The 17,820-nt window shown below is 42.0% G+C and overlaps 1 protein-coding gene across 6 annotated transcripts in view; it reads right to left on the reverse strand.

The window, feature by feature from the left end:
* The window catches only part of mctp1a (multiple C2 domains, transmembrane 1a), a 150,403-nt gene that overhangs the window by 57,147 nt on the left and 75,436 nt on the right, over positions 1-17,820 (reverse strand). For 5 of the 6 annotated variants that reach the window (XM_084360087.1, XM_084360090.1, XM_084360086.1 and 2 more), the window contains exons 5-10: positions 15,603-15,714; positions 13,924-13,962; positions 10,009-10,173; positions 9,444-9,574; positions 8,395-8,581; positions 1,323-1,416 (exon numbers count right to left, since the gene is read on the reverse strand). In XM_084360087.1, the coding sequence (XP_084216213.1) occupies positions 1,323-1,416; positions 8,395-8,581; positions 9,444-9,574; positions 10,009-10,173; positions 13,924-13,962; positions 15,603-15,714 (728 nt within the window). The remainder of the gene's footprint in view (positions 1-1,322; positions 1,417-8,394; positions 8,582-9,443; positions 9,575-10,008; positions 10,174-13,923; positions 13,963-15,602; positions 15,715-17,820) is intronic. The other variant, XM_084360088.1, reaches the window with a different exon arrangement.

The raw sequence follows: 17,820 nt of genomic DNA on the forward strand, positions 1-17,820 counted from the left end.
CTATGAAGGATTCAGGTGGAAATCATCTGGAACAAATATGGCAACAAAATGTTGACATGTACATGTGGAAAAACAATTCTCCTATACTGTAAGTCAAAATGTCTTCTTATTCTTTTCAAGTCTAATTAAACACTGTCCCATGACACAATGACACCAAGTCCAAAAAAAGCAAGTTTACGGTGGATTGTCAAATCTAAATGTAACACTTTCTCCCTTTTGTTTTATATTCAGCTGTGGAACTTTCTGTGTAAACTACCAGAAGACAAGCTGCACTTGTGACGTCCGCCCGTAGTAATAATTTCAAATCACCACTGGCTGTAAGGACTAGGGAATCAAACACATTCTCTATCACCACGCCAAACCAACAGACACTAAGTGAAAGGCAAACAAACAGCCAATAGACATTACATTTCCACAGTTTTACTCTTCTGCTTTTTTTTAAAAGGATCCGTGAAGCTCAGACTGAATGATGAGCTCTACAACAAGGTCACGGAGCAAATTTCTGCTCCGAGTGAAATACAAGAGCCAGAGAGCCATTAGCCCCGCACTCCGGCTGCTCCGGTCGCTCCACGCAATAACCCAAATCAACCAGCTCCACTCTGTATTGGCTAATGGTACTGTGGCTGTTTCAAATGGAGAAAAAACTCTAGACTCTCTCTCTCTCTCTCTCTCTCAGACACACTCACACAGACACACACACACTTCCTTCTCTCTCTACTAGATAATACAGAGTGAAAAACTAGGCCTGTCCACTGTAGACCTAATTAAAAGTAAGAATTAATGGAGAATGGAGGATTCAGAGAGAGCAAGCAGAGAAGGAGCGGGGGGAGGGAGGAGGAGGGAGAGAGATTTGTTGGTTCAAATATGTACTTTTTCTCTATTATTCAAATGAGCAGCCTGCATCTTTTGCTAAAAATGCAGAGACAAATTTAGCGTCCTGCACAAAGTAGACTTTAACTCGCTCCGAGGATTCCCGTCGGAGATCATCCCTTAAACCAAAACCACACCCTGACTTTATCTGTGGCTAGATTTATGGAAGATTGCAGGTGGAGAATAGATTGTTCAATGTATGGATGCAAAACTCAAGCAAAAGTTATGTAAAGCAAAAAAAAAGACTCTTATAATTGTAGTATTTCCTATCAGATGTTCTTCAGTGTTCAATCCGATAGAAAAGTATCAATGGAAATGGCAAGACAACAGCCTGATTATCTAAGCGTATGAATATATGAGTGTAAATACAAGAGTGGGGACAAAAGAGACTGACTTTTAACAATGTGTCTGACATCTGCAGAGCTTACAGTCCTGTTGTTTGGACTTCTTACCTGTGACATCTGCTGCCATCAGTCCCTCAGCCCTGATGACCTTCACCTGCACCACACCGACATCTTTCAGGTTGTGCAAGGACCTCCACACGCTCTGAAACATCACAGAGACAGGGGTGAAAGGTCAAAGAGGGCGGCAAATTAGCATAAAAGAGAAAGTCAGGTCAATAGCCTGACATTTCATTAATAGAGAGGAAAGGGCAGAATATGTCCTTTAACAGTCCTTATTTGAAAATGTAGAGCTGGCATTTCTAGTCGAGTCGAACAGAGGGAAAATGGGCAAATTTAATTTCACTTAATAGCTGTGCCTTTTTGTAATGTTTCCTCACTTTGTTCTTTTCAGACAAAAAAGGAAGTTCACCCATTTTGGTAAAGACGATGCAGAAATATACAGCGAATGCACAAAACAACATTTTATAAACTATACACTGTTGCAATTAGAATGTGGGCTCTTTATCTTCTCCATTAAACTTTACCCTCCAAAAGTCAGTCCATTACAAAGGAAAGAGTTCCCCACTGAACATTTGTGTTTCCCTCAGTGTTTGGTACGACGGCCACGAGGAGAGGAGTGTCAGTCTGAAACAGCTGTGGAAGAAAATGTTTCCGGCTTCCTCCCTCCATCCTTAACATGACCAAAATGCATTAGTTTGAAAGCAACACATTTACGTTTCTATCATTGTATGAATTGTATTTTATTTATTTTTTTGTACCCAAAGCTGATTCACTCCCTGGCGCACACTGTCATGCTGGATAATTCAATTGAAAATGCTGGCTGGTATTTACTTTTTTTAGTCACTCCATGATGTTGTGTGTAAGAAAAAAGAAGTGTTAAGAGGGTGTGAGAATAGCAGCATTAGTATCAGTGGAGGAAGAAAGACAACAGTGAAATACAAGTAAAATACTTTCAGCAATCAAAAATCTATGTATGTGCAATATAAGGAAAAAAGTGCAAGAAATTTCAGGATCATTTGCATGGTATTGATATTAACGTGTCTGTACAAGGCTCACTGTAAACTGCATACACTTCCGTTGGCGTGTTTGTTTGCTCTATAGAGAGAGGAAGAGAGACAGAGTATTGGGCTCACAATATAATAATAGAGATGCCGTGGTACAGTAAGTAGACACGTCCAGTGAAGCATGACTGGCAGTGATATCATAGTTAGGAGGCAGACACACACGCTGACCTCCACACACACTATTTAGTTGACATAACGTCCAAACAAGAGAGGGTGAAAAACGATAGAGAAACACACCAGCTGTAAAACGTGAACGCGCGAGCTTCCTGACACATATGAACTCTCCCTCCTGATAATTCTTTCTTTCTCGCCTGCTCACACAGCATGGAGGAACATTTACCTACAGTCAAGAGGTGCCATGAGGCCCTTTGATTGTCTGAAATGAGAAGGGGAAATACTGAATGTACAAGGTCTTATTAACCAGGAGAAAGAAGGATGACTGTGTAAAAACTAGTCTGTAAATCTGCAGAATAAAGGGAGACCTGTGGAGATCAACGGCTGGCCCATGAGGCATGAGAGCACACAATCATAAACTCATGCTTTTGTTCACACCCAAACACTCAGGTATAAACACATGCATAGAAAACCTACACTGAGGCCAAATTGAGTAGCATGTCGGCGTGTCTTAAAAGCAGAGTGGAAATGCACTTCACTTCAATTTATTTCTCTCTCTCTGGCAATAACCCCTTCCATCCCCACAGGAGTAATTATAATTTAAATTTCAGAGTCAGGGCCAGGCTACAGACTTAATTCATTATTACCAACTCTGTCAGACTCTGCCTGTTTCCAGCGATATCATTGTCCAAAAGCTCTCTAAAGGAGATGAGAGGGGAGAGTCTGTGAAAGAAAGAGAGGGGGAAAGAGAGCATGTGAAAGAGAGAGAAAGAGAGAGGAAGAGAGGAGAAAACTCTCCATTTTAAGGCACGATTTCTCTGAAGATACAGCTGCTTGTTGTGATTATTGGGGAGCAGCTAAGAAGAGAGACACAGGGAGAGAAGAGTCAGAGAGAGGGCAGGAGGGAGGCAACAGAGGAAGAGTCAAGGGCAAACTAAAGGCTGACTAGTTAGTGTGTTATTGTACGACGGTGCAACACGCCATGCTGCCGATAGCCTAGCTGGGAATTGCATGTAAAATACTTTGAGTACAGACCAAACTACAACTATTCTAAGAGCTGACATCAAACTCTACTGTACCAATTTAAACTGTATTTCGTTTTGATTCAAATCAAAATGTTGCCAACTTTCGCTAGTTTAGAAAAGGTCTTGGTTGTGTTTAGACATGTCAACTGGTAATAGACAAGGGGTTAGGGGTTAGGGTTTTGCTATAAATGTGTAATTTGTAAAAAAAAATGGCCAGAATTCGAAGATAGCTCCCAAACTACAGGGGGCAGTGGCAACAGTATTAGCAGTAGTAAGTGTTTACTGCTGCTCAGTATGCTGGACTCAATGCTCTTTGCTGTAGCTATCTTTGGCTGTAGCGAATAGCTGCCGCTAGCAGTAAGCTCAGTAAGCTGTGCAGTTAACTGGCCCTATTTCAGCGTTTTGTTGAGTTCTGTTTTGTTTGTTTGTTGTCAAGTTTGAATTAAGTTTGTTTTACGAAAAGCAAACAAAGCAATTAACAGGTCTTAATTCCATAAAGGAGATTTGGTCTCCACTTGAACATTTGAGAAGTTTGGCTTCTTTTGTAATATGAAAAAAGGTTTTATAGGACAATTGCATTTAAAAAGTACCACTCTGATATTGCACCAAAATAACACAAATATTGCAACTTCGAACAATACCATGGATACACAGATACACAGAATGGCACAGAGATTGAACGCAGAGAATAAATTACAAAATGATGTCTTTTATGTATGGATGCAGAGGTATTTCTTCATCCCCCAACCCATCATCCACACTCCATCCCTTCCTCCCTCCATACAGCCTCCCTGAGGGGACATTTGAGGTTCAGCCTCAATCCATGACTGGTGGAGACAACACACCCATCCTCCACAAGGATTCAAATCCTCATCAGAAAGATAGACAGCAGAAGAGAGAGTGGACATACACGCAGACAGACAGATAGAGAGAGAGGGAGATGAAGGGAGGCCAGGACCGGCCCCCACCCGCTCATTCACGTCTCCCCACACCCCCATCAGCACGCAGGTGGAATGACGGGGATAAAGAGGAGATGCAAAGGAGGGATGAACAGAGGAGAGGAGAGAGAAATGAAAGGACAGAGTTGGCTTTCATAAAACAAACCCGCGCCCCGTCTGTGATTGACATCTTGTCATTGTGACATCTTCTTCCCGTCTCTGTCACACCCAACAGACACACAAATGAATCAGCCCCGGCAAAGGCTTATGACTCGCTGTCATCGCTGCGTCGCGTCACCTTTCATCAGCGTTCCATATAACATTTCACACACAGACACGCACAAAAGACCTGACCAGCAGCCGCGCAGTTCAAGAGACGTTTAATCAAATGACTGTGAAACGCTCAAACACAAACCCAATGCTAACAACTTCCTCCGACTCCCACCCCTGTTCATCAACTCAGAATCACTGTCTGTCAAGATTCGCTCTCCAGGTTTGCTCTCTGCCCCTCCCACACTTCACTGCAGCCCCCTTATATCACTTCCTGTTCAGGTTGTGTCCTTTCCCTTCACCTTAGAGCAGTGCACCGGACTGGGTGGGAGAGGTACTGCATGTATGTGTGTCCGTGTGTGTGCATGCAGGGGTGGGTGGTGAAGTGCCACCACTTCAGCAGAGGTCACCATGTCCTCCTCCTCTCATCCACCCATCTTGCGGCCACCTTAGGCCCATTAAGAGCCATTAGCGTGTGTGCTCCTTTGCCGTCATAACGCATAAATCTCTTCCTCTACTTTCCCCTCTCTCCCTCTGTCCCTCTCTACTTCTGGGAAACAGTAATTAGGGATGAAGGAAAGGTTACGGTGAGCAAGAGTACATCGAAGGTAGTTGTCACTTAGTGTATTGCACCGTGTTGCATATAGCTCCGTCATCAGCTGCATTCAAAGTAGTTTGCAGGAGAACATCATGTGTGCTTCATTCACACTCAGGCATGCAGCACATGCATGTGTACAGAGGGACTCACAAACCTGGCACACACCCACACACACACACACAAAGTTGTCACAATGCACAACAGCTACAATGAGAGAGACATTAATGAGCTCTGCGCTAGCATCAGATCCCAGCACTCAGGTGTCTATTATCTGCTTTCTTCAATGGACACAGATTGGGATGAGGAAAAAACACCTGCTAAATGCAGCGCAGCGACCTCATTGTGACCACATGAGGTGTGTGTGCGCGTGTGTGACAGTGAAAAGGACATTTCTAGAATTCTAAATCAGCAATGTCTTCTTAGAGATTCAGGTTATTAAGTGGGAATGCATTTAGGTCTGGTTTTTTTTTCTTTTTTCTTTTACAATATCAATCCACTGCTCCACACCGCCTTAAAGTAATCCTGTGTGTGTGTTTTCGTGATGAGCAGGGTGGGCCACGCTGCTGACGGCTGGGACGAGCAAAGGATTTCAATTGTCTCCTCTTCCTCATTCTCATTTGTGAAGGTATCTGCTCTTCAAAGCTGCGATGATGATGACAGCGTGGTACTTGTATTGCTCCGCCAACCCCCATCTTTTCATTTAATAGCTGACGCAGGAAGCTACTGTTTTTGCACGTGTCTGAATGCGTGTGCCTGTTTGTGATTAGCAGTACCGGATGCTTTATGCAGGCTTGTGCTGGACAGCTGATTTCAGGCTGATAATACCAGTCGGAAAAAATGTGCCCAGGCATAATAACATACACCTACACATGCACACACACACACACACTGGGCAGATTAGTGGGCTTTGAGCAGCATTGTTATGTATTAGTGGTGGTACTTGGTCTTATCAGGGGTCTTTGATAAGGTACATCTTTATTAAATTCTCCAACTGAAAGACGGCCAGTCAGGGGAAAAGGAATATGTTAATAGGTAGAGAGCATTCAAGTCTTCTAACCGACCTCACTGTGCCCCTCCATCTGCAACCCCCCACCTGCTTCCACCCTCTATCTCTCCATCCCTTCATCTAACGGGAGGGCCACAGTGGCGACAGACAAAGAGCCGAGGCTGCGGGGAGAGCGGGACAGTGATGGGGAATTGCGGGAGAGAGAAGGAGGCAGGAAAAGAGGTTGGCGAAGGAAGGGAAATGTCTCGCCTTCAGCCGAGCAGAAAAACGGGGTCTGCACGAGTTGTGAGAGAGGTGAAATAGCTTTTTCTTTTCATTTTACACGCCTTCCCTTCCCGGTGCAACCCTCATCCTTTACCTCTCGCCCCCTATTACACACACTCACACAAACACACACATGCACTCACATGCCCCGTCCTCATTTTGTGGCTGTGAGGAGAGGCACGGCGCGTGTGTGTGTCTCAGTCCTAGAGCTCCCCCCTCTGATCTTGGGTGGTTGCTGCAGCGCGGAGCAGAGTGGCCGACCTCCTGTGGCTAGCCAATAAGGCACCGCCACGGTTATGTAGGTCGTGGCACCCGTGTTCGGCCTGTGGAGCCACGCCGCTGGTGCCTATGCACACAAAGAAAGACGCAAACACACACCGGCTGGCACGTACTGTTAACTAAAATCAGAACACATCCTATAATCTCACAAACACAGGGAGCCACGCACACTGTACCCGCACATTAAAGCACACGTAACTAAGTGGTGCTCATGGGAAAATGTGCTCCGACAACTCTCTTAGACAATTAAAAGTAACAGGAACAATAACGATGCAACAAATGTATCTTTATTTTTGCAATTAAGTCCTAAATTGAGCTTAAATCATTAAATGAACAAATATCTTACACTTATCGTTCAAATAAGTCATGAATGAAGGCAAGGATGGCTGCAGCACTGAGAGATAACACAACACAACATTCTGTTGATGTGCAGAGAAATGTCCAAGGCTGTCAGTGAAAGAAGTCTATTGAAAGTGTGTGAGCGTGTGTGTGAGTTGTGTGTGAGTGTCTCTTTGTAGCAAGCAGTGAGGATGACAGGGTGTGAAGGGTTAACTAGTCTAAGACAAAGACATTGAAACCATTGTGTTGAGTGAAGGGCCTCTGGAGCAGATGGGGCCTTAGGGCTCTGTTTCTCACTCTCCCTCGCTCTCCGATTTTAAGCTTAAATCAATGACGCCCGGCTAGTAAGCGCAGACATTTTATACACAAATAAATGAGCCCACATGCATTAATCATAAATGCACAACACACACAACTCACTGCAGGATGCTGATGCAAATACAGCACAATACTGGCGGAGCAGATAATAGCAACAGAAACAAACCAGCGACGTGAGCCTCTATCTTTTCCAAACAGTTCATCCAAGCAGCCCGTCTCAGTTATGCCTGTAAGACATATGTGATCTCTCTTCGCTGACCTCTCAACCCTTGTGTTTCTTCCTTCCTTTCCCTCTGTGAGTCTCATCATCTCCCTCTTCACCCACTCCTTCAAACTTCAAAACCACAGCTGCAGCCTGCTGGATTTTATTTCAAATCTCAGCACATTCACTTGTGAAAAAAAACACAGTCTTCTTGATGAATAAGCGAGATTCTTCATGAATTGTGACTATATAACAATCAGTCTGATGATAAATGTGCCAGGGAGTTGTTGTTTGGCACGTCAGTATGACTCATTACACGAAAGAAGGAACACTTTTCTTTGTTTTTGTAACTTGGGACATGCATCTCCCAGCCAAGGAGGAGGGAGGAAGTCACAGTATCAAGTATATGGTCAGTCGGTAATGCAAAGTGTGACTGCGTAAGGTTCGTTGTAGATATGTGCGAAGGAATGATGACAGTAAAATATAAAGTATGTGGATTCTGATTCCTATATGAACAATGAAGGGATCTTAGGCACACTGGTAGTTGTATTCACACTCAATCTTATATTTTTACGCGTCTCTCATGTTTACGTCTTTTAGTTGAGCGCTCAGTATAAAAAAAAGTTTTCCCTCACAAAACCATCTTGACCTAAACCCACACACAAATAAACACAAAGCCACTCTTACAGTAAAACCAACTCACATATCTCTGCATGATCTGGTGTCTCTCATGCGGGTCGTCCAGCATGTTGACTGACAGGTCTGAGATGGAAACGGCGGCGGAAGCAGTGAGCGTAACCAGCAGCACCAGCACACCTTCACCTTCCTCCAGAGGCAGGTCCAGCTTGTGTGTGTGTTCTTTACTGAGGAGCGACAGGTCAATGGTACACCTGCACACATACACAAAGTGAAGATTACAGAGTTTAGAGTGCTGAACTTTTTTGGGGGAAGCTGACTGTGCTGAAATACTCATTTCTCATACTAAAAGAAGAGGCTAAGCAAAGCTACTGAAGACAATAAAGACTGAACTTGAAGAAATGCAAGAGTAGTCGTTTTTATGGCAGAAGTTTGCAGAAAAATTGCCTGTAAAGTAATAATTATCACAGAACGTATGTAAAGAGACATCACACAGAAAGAGGTCTCCACTTTCCCTTTAGAAATAAAGTGTCTATTCCATTTCAGAGCTGTTATCTCACCAAAAACACTTTAAACACTGCACACTGAGCATAGCAGTAGCAACCACCTAATAATAATATACACATAGTAGACATCATGTGGATTGGATATCAGCAACTGCAGACAACTTAGCCACAGCTGACACAATTAAAACCTTTAAGTAGGCACTTGAGAGCGTCTTCTCTTGACTGAATTGATTTTCCGGCATGCCCTAAGTCTGTCTCCAGTTAATATCAAGGCAAGCCAATAATAATTACTGGACTTGAGTCAAAGAGGTTAAGGCAAAGGCTGCCATAAGTGCCTGGATTCTGATGAAAAATAGAGAATACTAGGAAAAAGCCCAGTATTTACCCAAGGTTTAAATTTGCACATGAATGTTATCCTGACGGATATTGGATGGGAGGTAAAAATAATGAAATTTCTCATTGTGCAATATTTTCTGCAAGACCTCCCCTGTCTGAGTAGGTCATACAAGTCAAAAATATGTGTAATTCTAGCAAGCTACACCTGTTCTTTATACACAATCTAAGAAAAGACAGAGATAGCTTCATATACAGTACAGAAAGACCACTATACCTTCCCATGAAGTCATCCTTCTTGCCAGCATCTTTGTCCCAGACTGTGATGTCCACAAAGCCTCCCTGCTCTTCATACAGGTGGAAGTCAAACTGCTCTCTCCACTGAGGGTTCAGCGTTTTGGGAATTGTCTGCGTAAACAACAGAGGGAAATACACCATTTTTTCCATGTGTTTTCCAATTGTTTATATGCAAATGTGTAATTTACTGTACATATAGTGTAAGCTGAATGAGCTAATTAGCAGAATATGGGAATCAAAAATCATTAGAGACAGTAAAAAGGCTAAGCAGGCTAAAACCTGTACAAATCACACAAAAATGTGATGCATGACATTTATGCTATAATGTCAGTTAAGTCAAGAAGGAAGAAATTGGAAAAACATTATGATTATAAACATTGATTTATTGTAGGTTTATTGTAGGAGCCAAAGAGTGAGGGAGAAAATAAATAAAAGAGCAAAAATAGTCAAACAATTATGTTTCTGTACATGATTTAATATAAAGTCTTATACACACGGGGGCAACAGTAAAATCAGGAAACATTTTCAAACAGGAGTGTGTCTACCTTGCTCTTGTACTTCTGGTGCCCCATCCTGAATTTAACGTAAGGGTCGCTGAGGCCGTTGTTATCCATGGGCTGGAGGCTGCGACCCTCTATCAGACTGATGCTGACTATACCTCGCCACAGCTGGGCTTTTCTGTGCACATCTGACAGACGCATACTCTGATACTGCAGCAGACACACGCACACACATTCAAAGAAACATTTACACACACACATGTGCATTTATATATATGAAAGAATGTGAACATAAACACACATACACACTAATTAACCCCGAGACTGAATTATGCCGTGTGTGTGTCAACAGGAAATTAACCAAATACCAAACACATCAAGACAACACAGAGAGAAGCAGGCAAAAACACACAAGATAACACAAAATGGAATAAATGAGAGCACAATCTACCCCAGAGGTGTAAGCTCACCTGACAGAACGTCACTGTAAATTATCAAACATAGTCTCTCACTATTCAATCAGTCTCAAATCGTGAACATTTTCTCGGGAACGCTGAGAAACATCACTGAAGAAAAACAAGTACTGTAACCTTTTTTTATCCTTTCCAAGTAAATCTGCTCCAGACAAAGTAGGTTACAGCCTGCAGAAGAATGTTAATTTCCTCACATTAGTCTGGTGTTTTTTTATTACAAACTCTTAATATAATAAAAAATATATAAAAAGGAGACGGGTGATTTGTGGACTGTCTCATCCGACAGACAGACGACTGGGATGTTGTTACAGTGTAACTCTGTAAATGTCTCACTCCATCTGGCTGTACTGTAAGTTGACAGCGCTGCAAATTCTGATTGATGATTCTCCATCTTTTTAGTCTGTTTATTTTTTTCCCCCAAACAATTTTCTCAGCACTTACAGGCCTATTTAACCTCTCTTTGAATCATGTCAGTATCCCTCACTAAAACAAAGAGCAGGGTATTTATTTGTCAAACAAATACACCCCTCTCTCTTTCTCTCTTTCTCTCTCTCCCTCTCTCATTCTGCCTTTCCCTCTCCTCCTTCCTCGTTAGGGAGAATTTATTAGCATAGCTTTTGTTTTGCGGGTGAATTTCATTAAACTCTGAACAAACCCTGCCTCGCAAGCGCAGGCCTTTGATCTGGAGCCGGAGCCTCTTAATTTCCATTCTCCAGACATTAAACAATGCGAATGGCTCCCTGCAATATAGCCAACCTCACATACAGCAACTCCCACATCTCTTATTTCTCCTGTTCACTTGCTGCTCGCACACTGTATGCTAATGAGGCGAGGTCGCCGTTATGTCCTACTCAAGCACAATCCTAATTGTTTCCTTGTTTTGTTGCTGCAAATTTCTTGTTACAGAAAACCATGGGCTATTTGGATTGGGAATCCACATCCCTCTGCCAGAGCGCAGCGGGAGAGGGATCACGCACAAAGATGTTCGGAGGCTGAAAGTCTTCTAAGAGATACTAACATTCAGTTTAAGAATTAATACAGCCTTGCACACAGTTCAACTTTTGGCAGCCCTTTAGAAGAAGGAAAAACTTTTCAAGTGTCAAAGTAAGCCTTTTGCCTCGTGGTAAAGTGAGAGAGACCTGGATTTATTGTGCCTCTGACTCTTTAATTATGATCTCAAACTACTTCTTGAATAGTTTGCATCTTCTGCTGTGGGTTCAACACTCATGGATGCTTCATTAAAAAGAAGTGGTTGTGTAAAAATAACCGTGCACTGTATGTTGTCGAGCGCTGAGGCAGGGAGGCACTCAGGAGCAGCGCCTTTCCGGTGGGGTAGCACAGTAGCTAGTTAGTCAGTGTTTGAGCTAATTCCCGAGTCACAGGCGGGGTGGCCCAGTTTGGAGGCTTCAAAGAAACGGTTTGGGGAAGCACGATACAGCAGGACGTCTGCCCAGCTCTGACCAGGCACACTTCAAATATGTATCTGTGCCTCTTATTGGATATCAAACTTTTCACTGTTTGTTACGAGGAAAGATTCAGTGCCTCTAGGCACAATTTAGGAGACTTAAAGTAAACACATGAGACACATGAGGAAACAAAGCTGCAAATAAACCCACTTGTGTTCACAAAATTGTCCCTGATACCAATATTGCTGTATTTGGCTTCATGCATGAGCCAATAAGAAGAAGCGGCACTTCCACGAGCATGCTTTCTGTTCATCCTGACAGCCAACAAGAATCACGAAAATGAAACCAAAAGATAGCAGTCGCTTATGCGTGGCAAGATGGGAACTCAAAAGAACGTCAAGGATTTCCACTTGATGTAAAGGGGTCTAGGAGTGTCCTATAATCAGTCCACACAATCAACAAACGCAGTTGTTTTGCTGTACAGGACTCCTTTAAAACCCCTAAATACAAATCAATTGCTTTATTTTCTCACACAGCAGCTGCAATACACTGTGCAGATCAAAAGTGGAAGAAGCACGAGCATATCGTGACTGCATAGTCTAACAGTTTAAAAGCACAAAAGTTAGATACAACCCTTATTCCAAAAAAAGTTGGCACGCCCCTTTTCGACCAAAGCTAACCAAGTACTGGTTCTGGGCCGGTGCTAGTGCTGGTTTAAGCTGGTTCAACCTGTGAGCCTTTTAAGAACTGCTTTGCTTTTCCACGGGCATGAGAGCCACCGTAGAGTCACATCATTCAGTAGCTGTATATGTCTCCAGTTTCCCAGCATTGCCAGGAACAACTGTGGCGGACTACATCGACTCTTTACAAGTGCTGCTCCTCACTTCAGCCTACATTGGCATCCAAACATGCCCAGGCTTGGACCACTTTTGCTTAGATCTGTGAAAATAGTCAAAATCATTTTTTTTTATTCTCCCGTGGATACATCAGGACACACTACACTAGCACTAGTAAGTGGTTTTAGTTGGTCCTTGGTCACAATAATCCTGCCCCTGAAGTTAGACCAGCAAAGTGTTGGTACCACTCTGGGACCAGTTTTCCTGGCCGGGAGCCGTTTCTTTAGCTGTCAAAACCAAGAGAACTAATTCCAGAGTAGGCACTGGCTCTGAACCAAGCACCTGAACAGTTGGTCATAAAAGGGGTATGTGTGAAACATAAATAAAACAGAATGTTATAAGTTATTTCTTTGGCATACAGTATTATTAATTGAAAACGGTATGAAGACAACACATGTTAAGTTTTATCTCATCTTAGCTGAATTGATTTTGGTAAAGATTTGCTTATTCTGAATTTGATTGCAACAAAACAAAGTTGGGACAGGGGCAACTAAAGACTGGGAAAGTTGTACAATGCTCAAAAAACAGCTGTTTGGAAGATTGAACAGGTGAACAGATTAGTTCATAACAGGCGATCATGATTGAGGATGAAAGGGACATCCTCGAACGGCTCAGTTGGTTCACCACTTTGTGAAACACATGAATGTACAGTAAGCTGAATGACTGCATTCTGTTTTAACACACATTGTACACAGCAACTTTTTTGGAGACAGGGTTGTACGTTGATTTTTTTTTTTAATTGTTTGAAAAAATACACAGCGCAACGTGCTCTAAAACTGAAAACAAAAAAAAAAGGTTTCAAGACATAAAGCATACTTTGGTGTATATTTATGACAAAGGACTATCTTTCACATGTGTGAAGACAGTCCAACTTTAGGTTTCATCGCGCTTGCAAAAAAAGTTTACATCCCCTAATGTGATGTAAATGTCAAGTGGTATATTGCAGCTGGTGGAAAATAAGCTCATGACAATGATAACTCAAGAACTGATAAAGAAAAAAACTGCTAATACCACTGTGGAAGGAGGAAAAAGGAGGGAGAGAGGGAGAGGGCCAGGGAGACTCCATCCATGTACCAGGACACAAGTGAAGAGTGCAGGAGAGGTGAGGTGCAGTACGGTCGGTAGTGGGGTTACAGTACAGTCGGAAGTTTGTGGGTGGGGGAGTTACATGCTGTTTTAGTTTACCTTACTAGATCGTTTCCAGTTCCTTCTCAAAAGCATGGTCTGTAAATGAGACAAAGCTGTTACAGAGCGCCCCCCACTGTCTCCCCCTTAGAGCTGCAGGGTCAGAGGTTAAAGGAAATAGGGTGCATGATGCTCAGATGTTAGGCCTGGCCTGGTGCAGGTGGGGTTAGATAGAGAGAGAAGGGCAGCTGTTATTCATGCAGGTTAAGTAAGCAGTAGGTGTACAAGAAGCGTTCTGACTTGTCATATGAAGTATTTGCGTATGCAGACATGCGTGGACGCACACACACGCATGGAGAAACATGTTTGGATACAGTAGCTGCAGTTTGTGCCTGTCATACAGTCAATCCATCATTTTTATACTTGCACAAATGTTATTTTCGTTTCAAGACCCAAAGAAAGACAGTTAATGGAACTAGTAGCTGCTTCCCAGTTTGACTTCTTTGTTTGGGTCCAATAATAAAAGACAGTTAACACTGTATTTCTCTGTACACAGGAGTAACTACTTTTTTGTACTGGCAAGGATTAAGAGTGAGGATAACAGACACGTCCTCAAAAATGCAGGAAGTTTTGGTGAAAGTCTTGCCGCATGTCTAAAACTTTGGCTTCAAGTGATTTTTTTTAAATAAGTGTATTAATGGTCTTATTTATGTGACTTAATTACAATTTGTAATGCAAAAGTTTAAAAAAAAATTCATTACATGAGAGGACTATTTACATGTGCACAAATAAATCCTACATAAATGTCCTCATGAACACTCACAAACTTGAAAACACATAGTATATAACACACATCATCATAGACAGAAACACTGTTGATGCTGCGTTATTTAAAATCACCAGATTATTGAGAGATTAATTTAAAAAGTACATTAAAGTTTTGAGCCTTTCCCTTACCCTTCCATACCAGTAGATGGCAACAGAGAGAGTCATCCAGATTGCACTAGTATAACCTTGTACTCATTTTCTTCACAGTTGGAGAAATCCAAAATGATGCTTAACCTAAATAGAGTTTATTTGTTCTGTCAAATGTGGACTCTCTGAACTACAGCACTAAATAAGCAACAAAATTAAGACATCAGATCAAAAGGAATAAAATATTTCCCTCATGACTCTGCCTTGTTCCGGATCGAGCATGCAGGGGTCCAATTAACCAAACAAATAATTGAACAGAAATAAATGCAACTCAAACATTGAGCACGTCCGCAGAGGCGCGAGCCAACATAATTAGGAAAGAGAATCCAGTGCTCTTTGAACATGGAACTTTTCTACAGAACATATTAATTACACTTGTGTTTATGCATATGCATTTGCTGAGTTGAAGAGTTTCCAGTAACTGAGGCTGACTTGGAGCCAGCACACTCAAGTTCAACACAGCATGCATGGGCTTCTGATGTGTGCAGAAACAGATCACTAACTTGGAATTACACTGTTGATGAACTTCAATTAGAAATACTATAAAACTTATTTGATTTTTTTTCTAACCGAAGAGCAGTTACTGTATGCTTCAGGATTCCTTGATCTGGCTGCGGTATATCAGGCATATTATTACTTATTGGGTGTGACATGTCAAAGATAATGTAGGACCGGGCAAGTACTAGAAAGACAGTCTGTGCAAGAAGACAGAGAGAGATGAATGAGTAAAATGAGTCATAGAGGAGTTCATATAGATTTCTTACAGCGTCCTTCATGTCTCCTTCCTTCGGTGACAGAGTGACAGCTAGGTCCAGGCTGCCCAAGTTATTTTCAGGATACTGTGGGTCCTTTAGGTCCAGTGTCACATCCAGTGTCCTACAGGGAAGCACAGTAAACCATGGTTTATACTATTCAGTTAAACTTCTTATTATCATTTTATTAATGTACACATTGAAACGACATTTTGACACAATTTACACCGAAATGTCCTGCCTTCCAAGTCAAATTATTCATAATAAACGAGCATGCGTTACTAATGTCAACAATTCTGCTGAGGTTGAGTAGTCTTTCCATGGAAACTCATACTGCAAGTGCTTACATGAATACTGTACATGTATATGCATACAGTAGGGCTGCACAGTAAATCAAAACATAATCAAAGTCGCAAAATGGCTAAGTGCAATATCCAAATCGCAATATGTGGCAATTTTTTGATCAAGATCATTTCTGACGAAACAGGACTTAAATAAAGTACCATAGTGCTGCAGATATGCCCTGACCTACAAATCATGTTCTTCAGATGTAAGATAACATGTTTGGTACAGACTCCAACAAACATCACATCAACATGATTTTTATACTTTTGGAAAATTCTGACGCAAAAACGATCATTCTCACTAATCGTGAATCACATTACAATTGTGCAGACGTAGCATACACTAAATGGATTAGACATATGCGTATATAGATTAATTAATGCGCTGCATGCACACTCCACCTTCCTTAACATAAAGTGGATACACATTCATTTCAGCTCAAGACTGACTCGGCAGATGTGGAGCAGTGACATAAGCTTCTCCTCAAGTTGAGTACTTCCTCTCTCCCTTCTAGCTGCCATTCCTGCTGTTTTCACCGGGTTACAATGACATAAACGGGTCAACCTTTCTAACAATCCTAAATTATGCATACTGTAATGAGGGTATTTAGCAAGGTAGGTAATTACTATTAACAAGACCACCTCACTTAACAAAGGTATCTTTGAGCATGATTCAGTCCGAGCTGCTCTTTGCAACAGTTATGACCAGTTTAAAATCACAATCCCTGAAAAATGGGCACCTTCCACCAAATCTTAGCATGCAGGATTGTAACCATATATCACTCCCAAGTTGTCTGACAGGTCTTTAAATACAGGTGCTAACACTGAGAAACAGCAAAAGTCATGAATGTTTTATGGAGGTGTTCGGTGGTTACATCAGTAATGCTGTCAAACACAGCGGGTAATGTGGAGACAGCTCTGGCAGTGCAGCACTGATGCTGTGTTGATGAGCAGCAAAGATTTTAACTTCAGATCACTATTATACAGCGGTAATGTAATGAATGTGATTAAAAAAAATCACTATCCATACAAATGTATGATGAAAAGAGAAAACATTGGGCATTCTCATGTTATTATTAGAGCCTGTAAACACCCATGCTAAATCCACATGGGTGCTTTTTCTTTACTTTGGTGATCACTTCAAACATCACATTTTAGGCTTTTTAAAGGTCTAATTTGTAGAATATGGCCAGAATTCAAAGGTAGCTCCAAAAATATATATATATATCACCAGACTACTGACAACAGCTGCTCTTTCTAGCTATCCTTGACTGTAGCTTCTATTGGCTTATTATCTCATGGTTCAGTTAGCCGGTGGCCCCAGAGTGTGTCTGGACCGGGGCCTCAGATCACAGGGGAAGTCATCACGGACAAAGGGGCTCAGCTCAACTGGATTTAGCAGCCTGATGTGAGACTGAACAACTTAAAACAGCCTCCAAGACCGTTGGGTCCTTTCAGTGGAGTAGTGGGACAAGCACAGGTGTATCCAATGAAATCAATGATGGCTGAATTGCATTTAGCTGCTTTGGTTTCAAGGCTCTGGTATTGTGCATGCTAACTGTCACACTCATGGCACACTGGGGCATTTGAATAGACTGAAATCATTGTTAATGTTATTGTTAATACCTTTCCTATTCTTACTATTTAAGTCATATTCCCAGCACAGCTTCAGCTGCTTCCAAAGCAAGGTCCAAAGCAAATAATGGCACATAATGGTTGACTGATGCTAAAATGATCAAACTTACCAGATGGCCGTATTTCTACTTCTACTATAAATTGTCTTTTTGGATTAAATTCCTTGTTGAATACTTCTCTGTAGAATACATATTGAATATAGCCCCACTCTTCAGGTTTGAGGTGAATTACCAAAGTATGCCACTAGAGGG

Source organism: Pagrus pagrus (assembly GCF_965226575.1).
Source record: "Pagrus pagrus genome assembly, chromosome: 8".
Classification (NCBI taxonomy): domain Eukaryota; kingdom Metazoa; phylum Chordata; class Actinopteri; order Spariformes; family Sparidae; genus Pagrus; species Pagrus pagrus.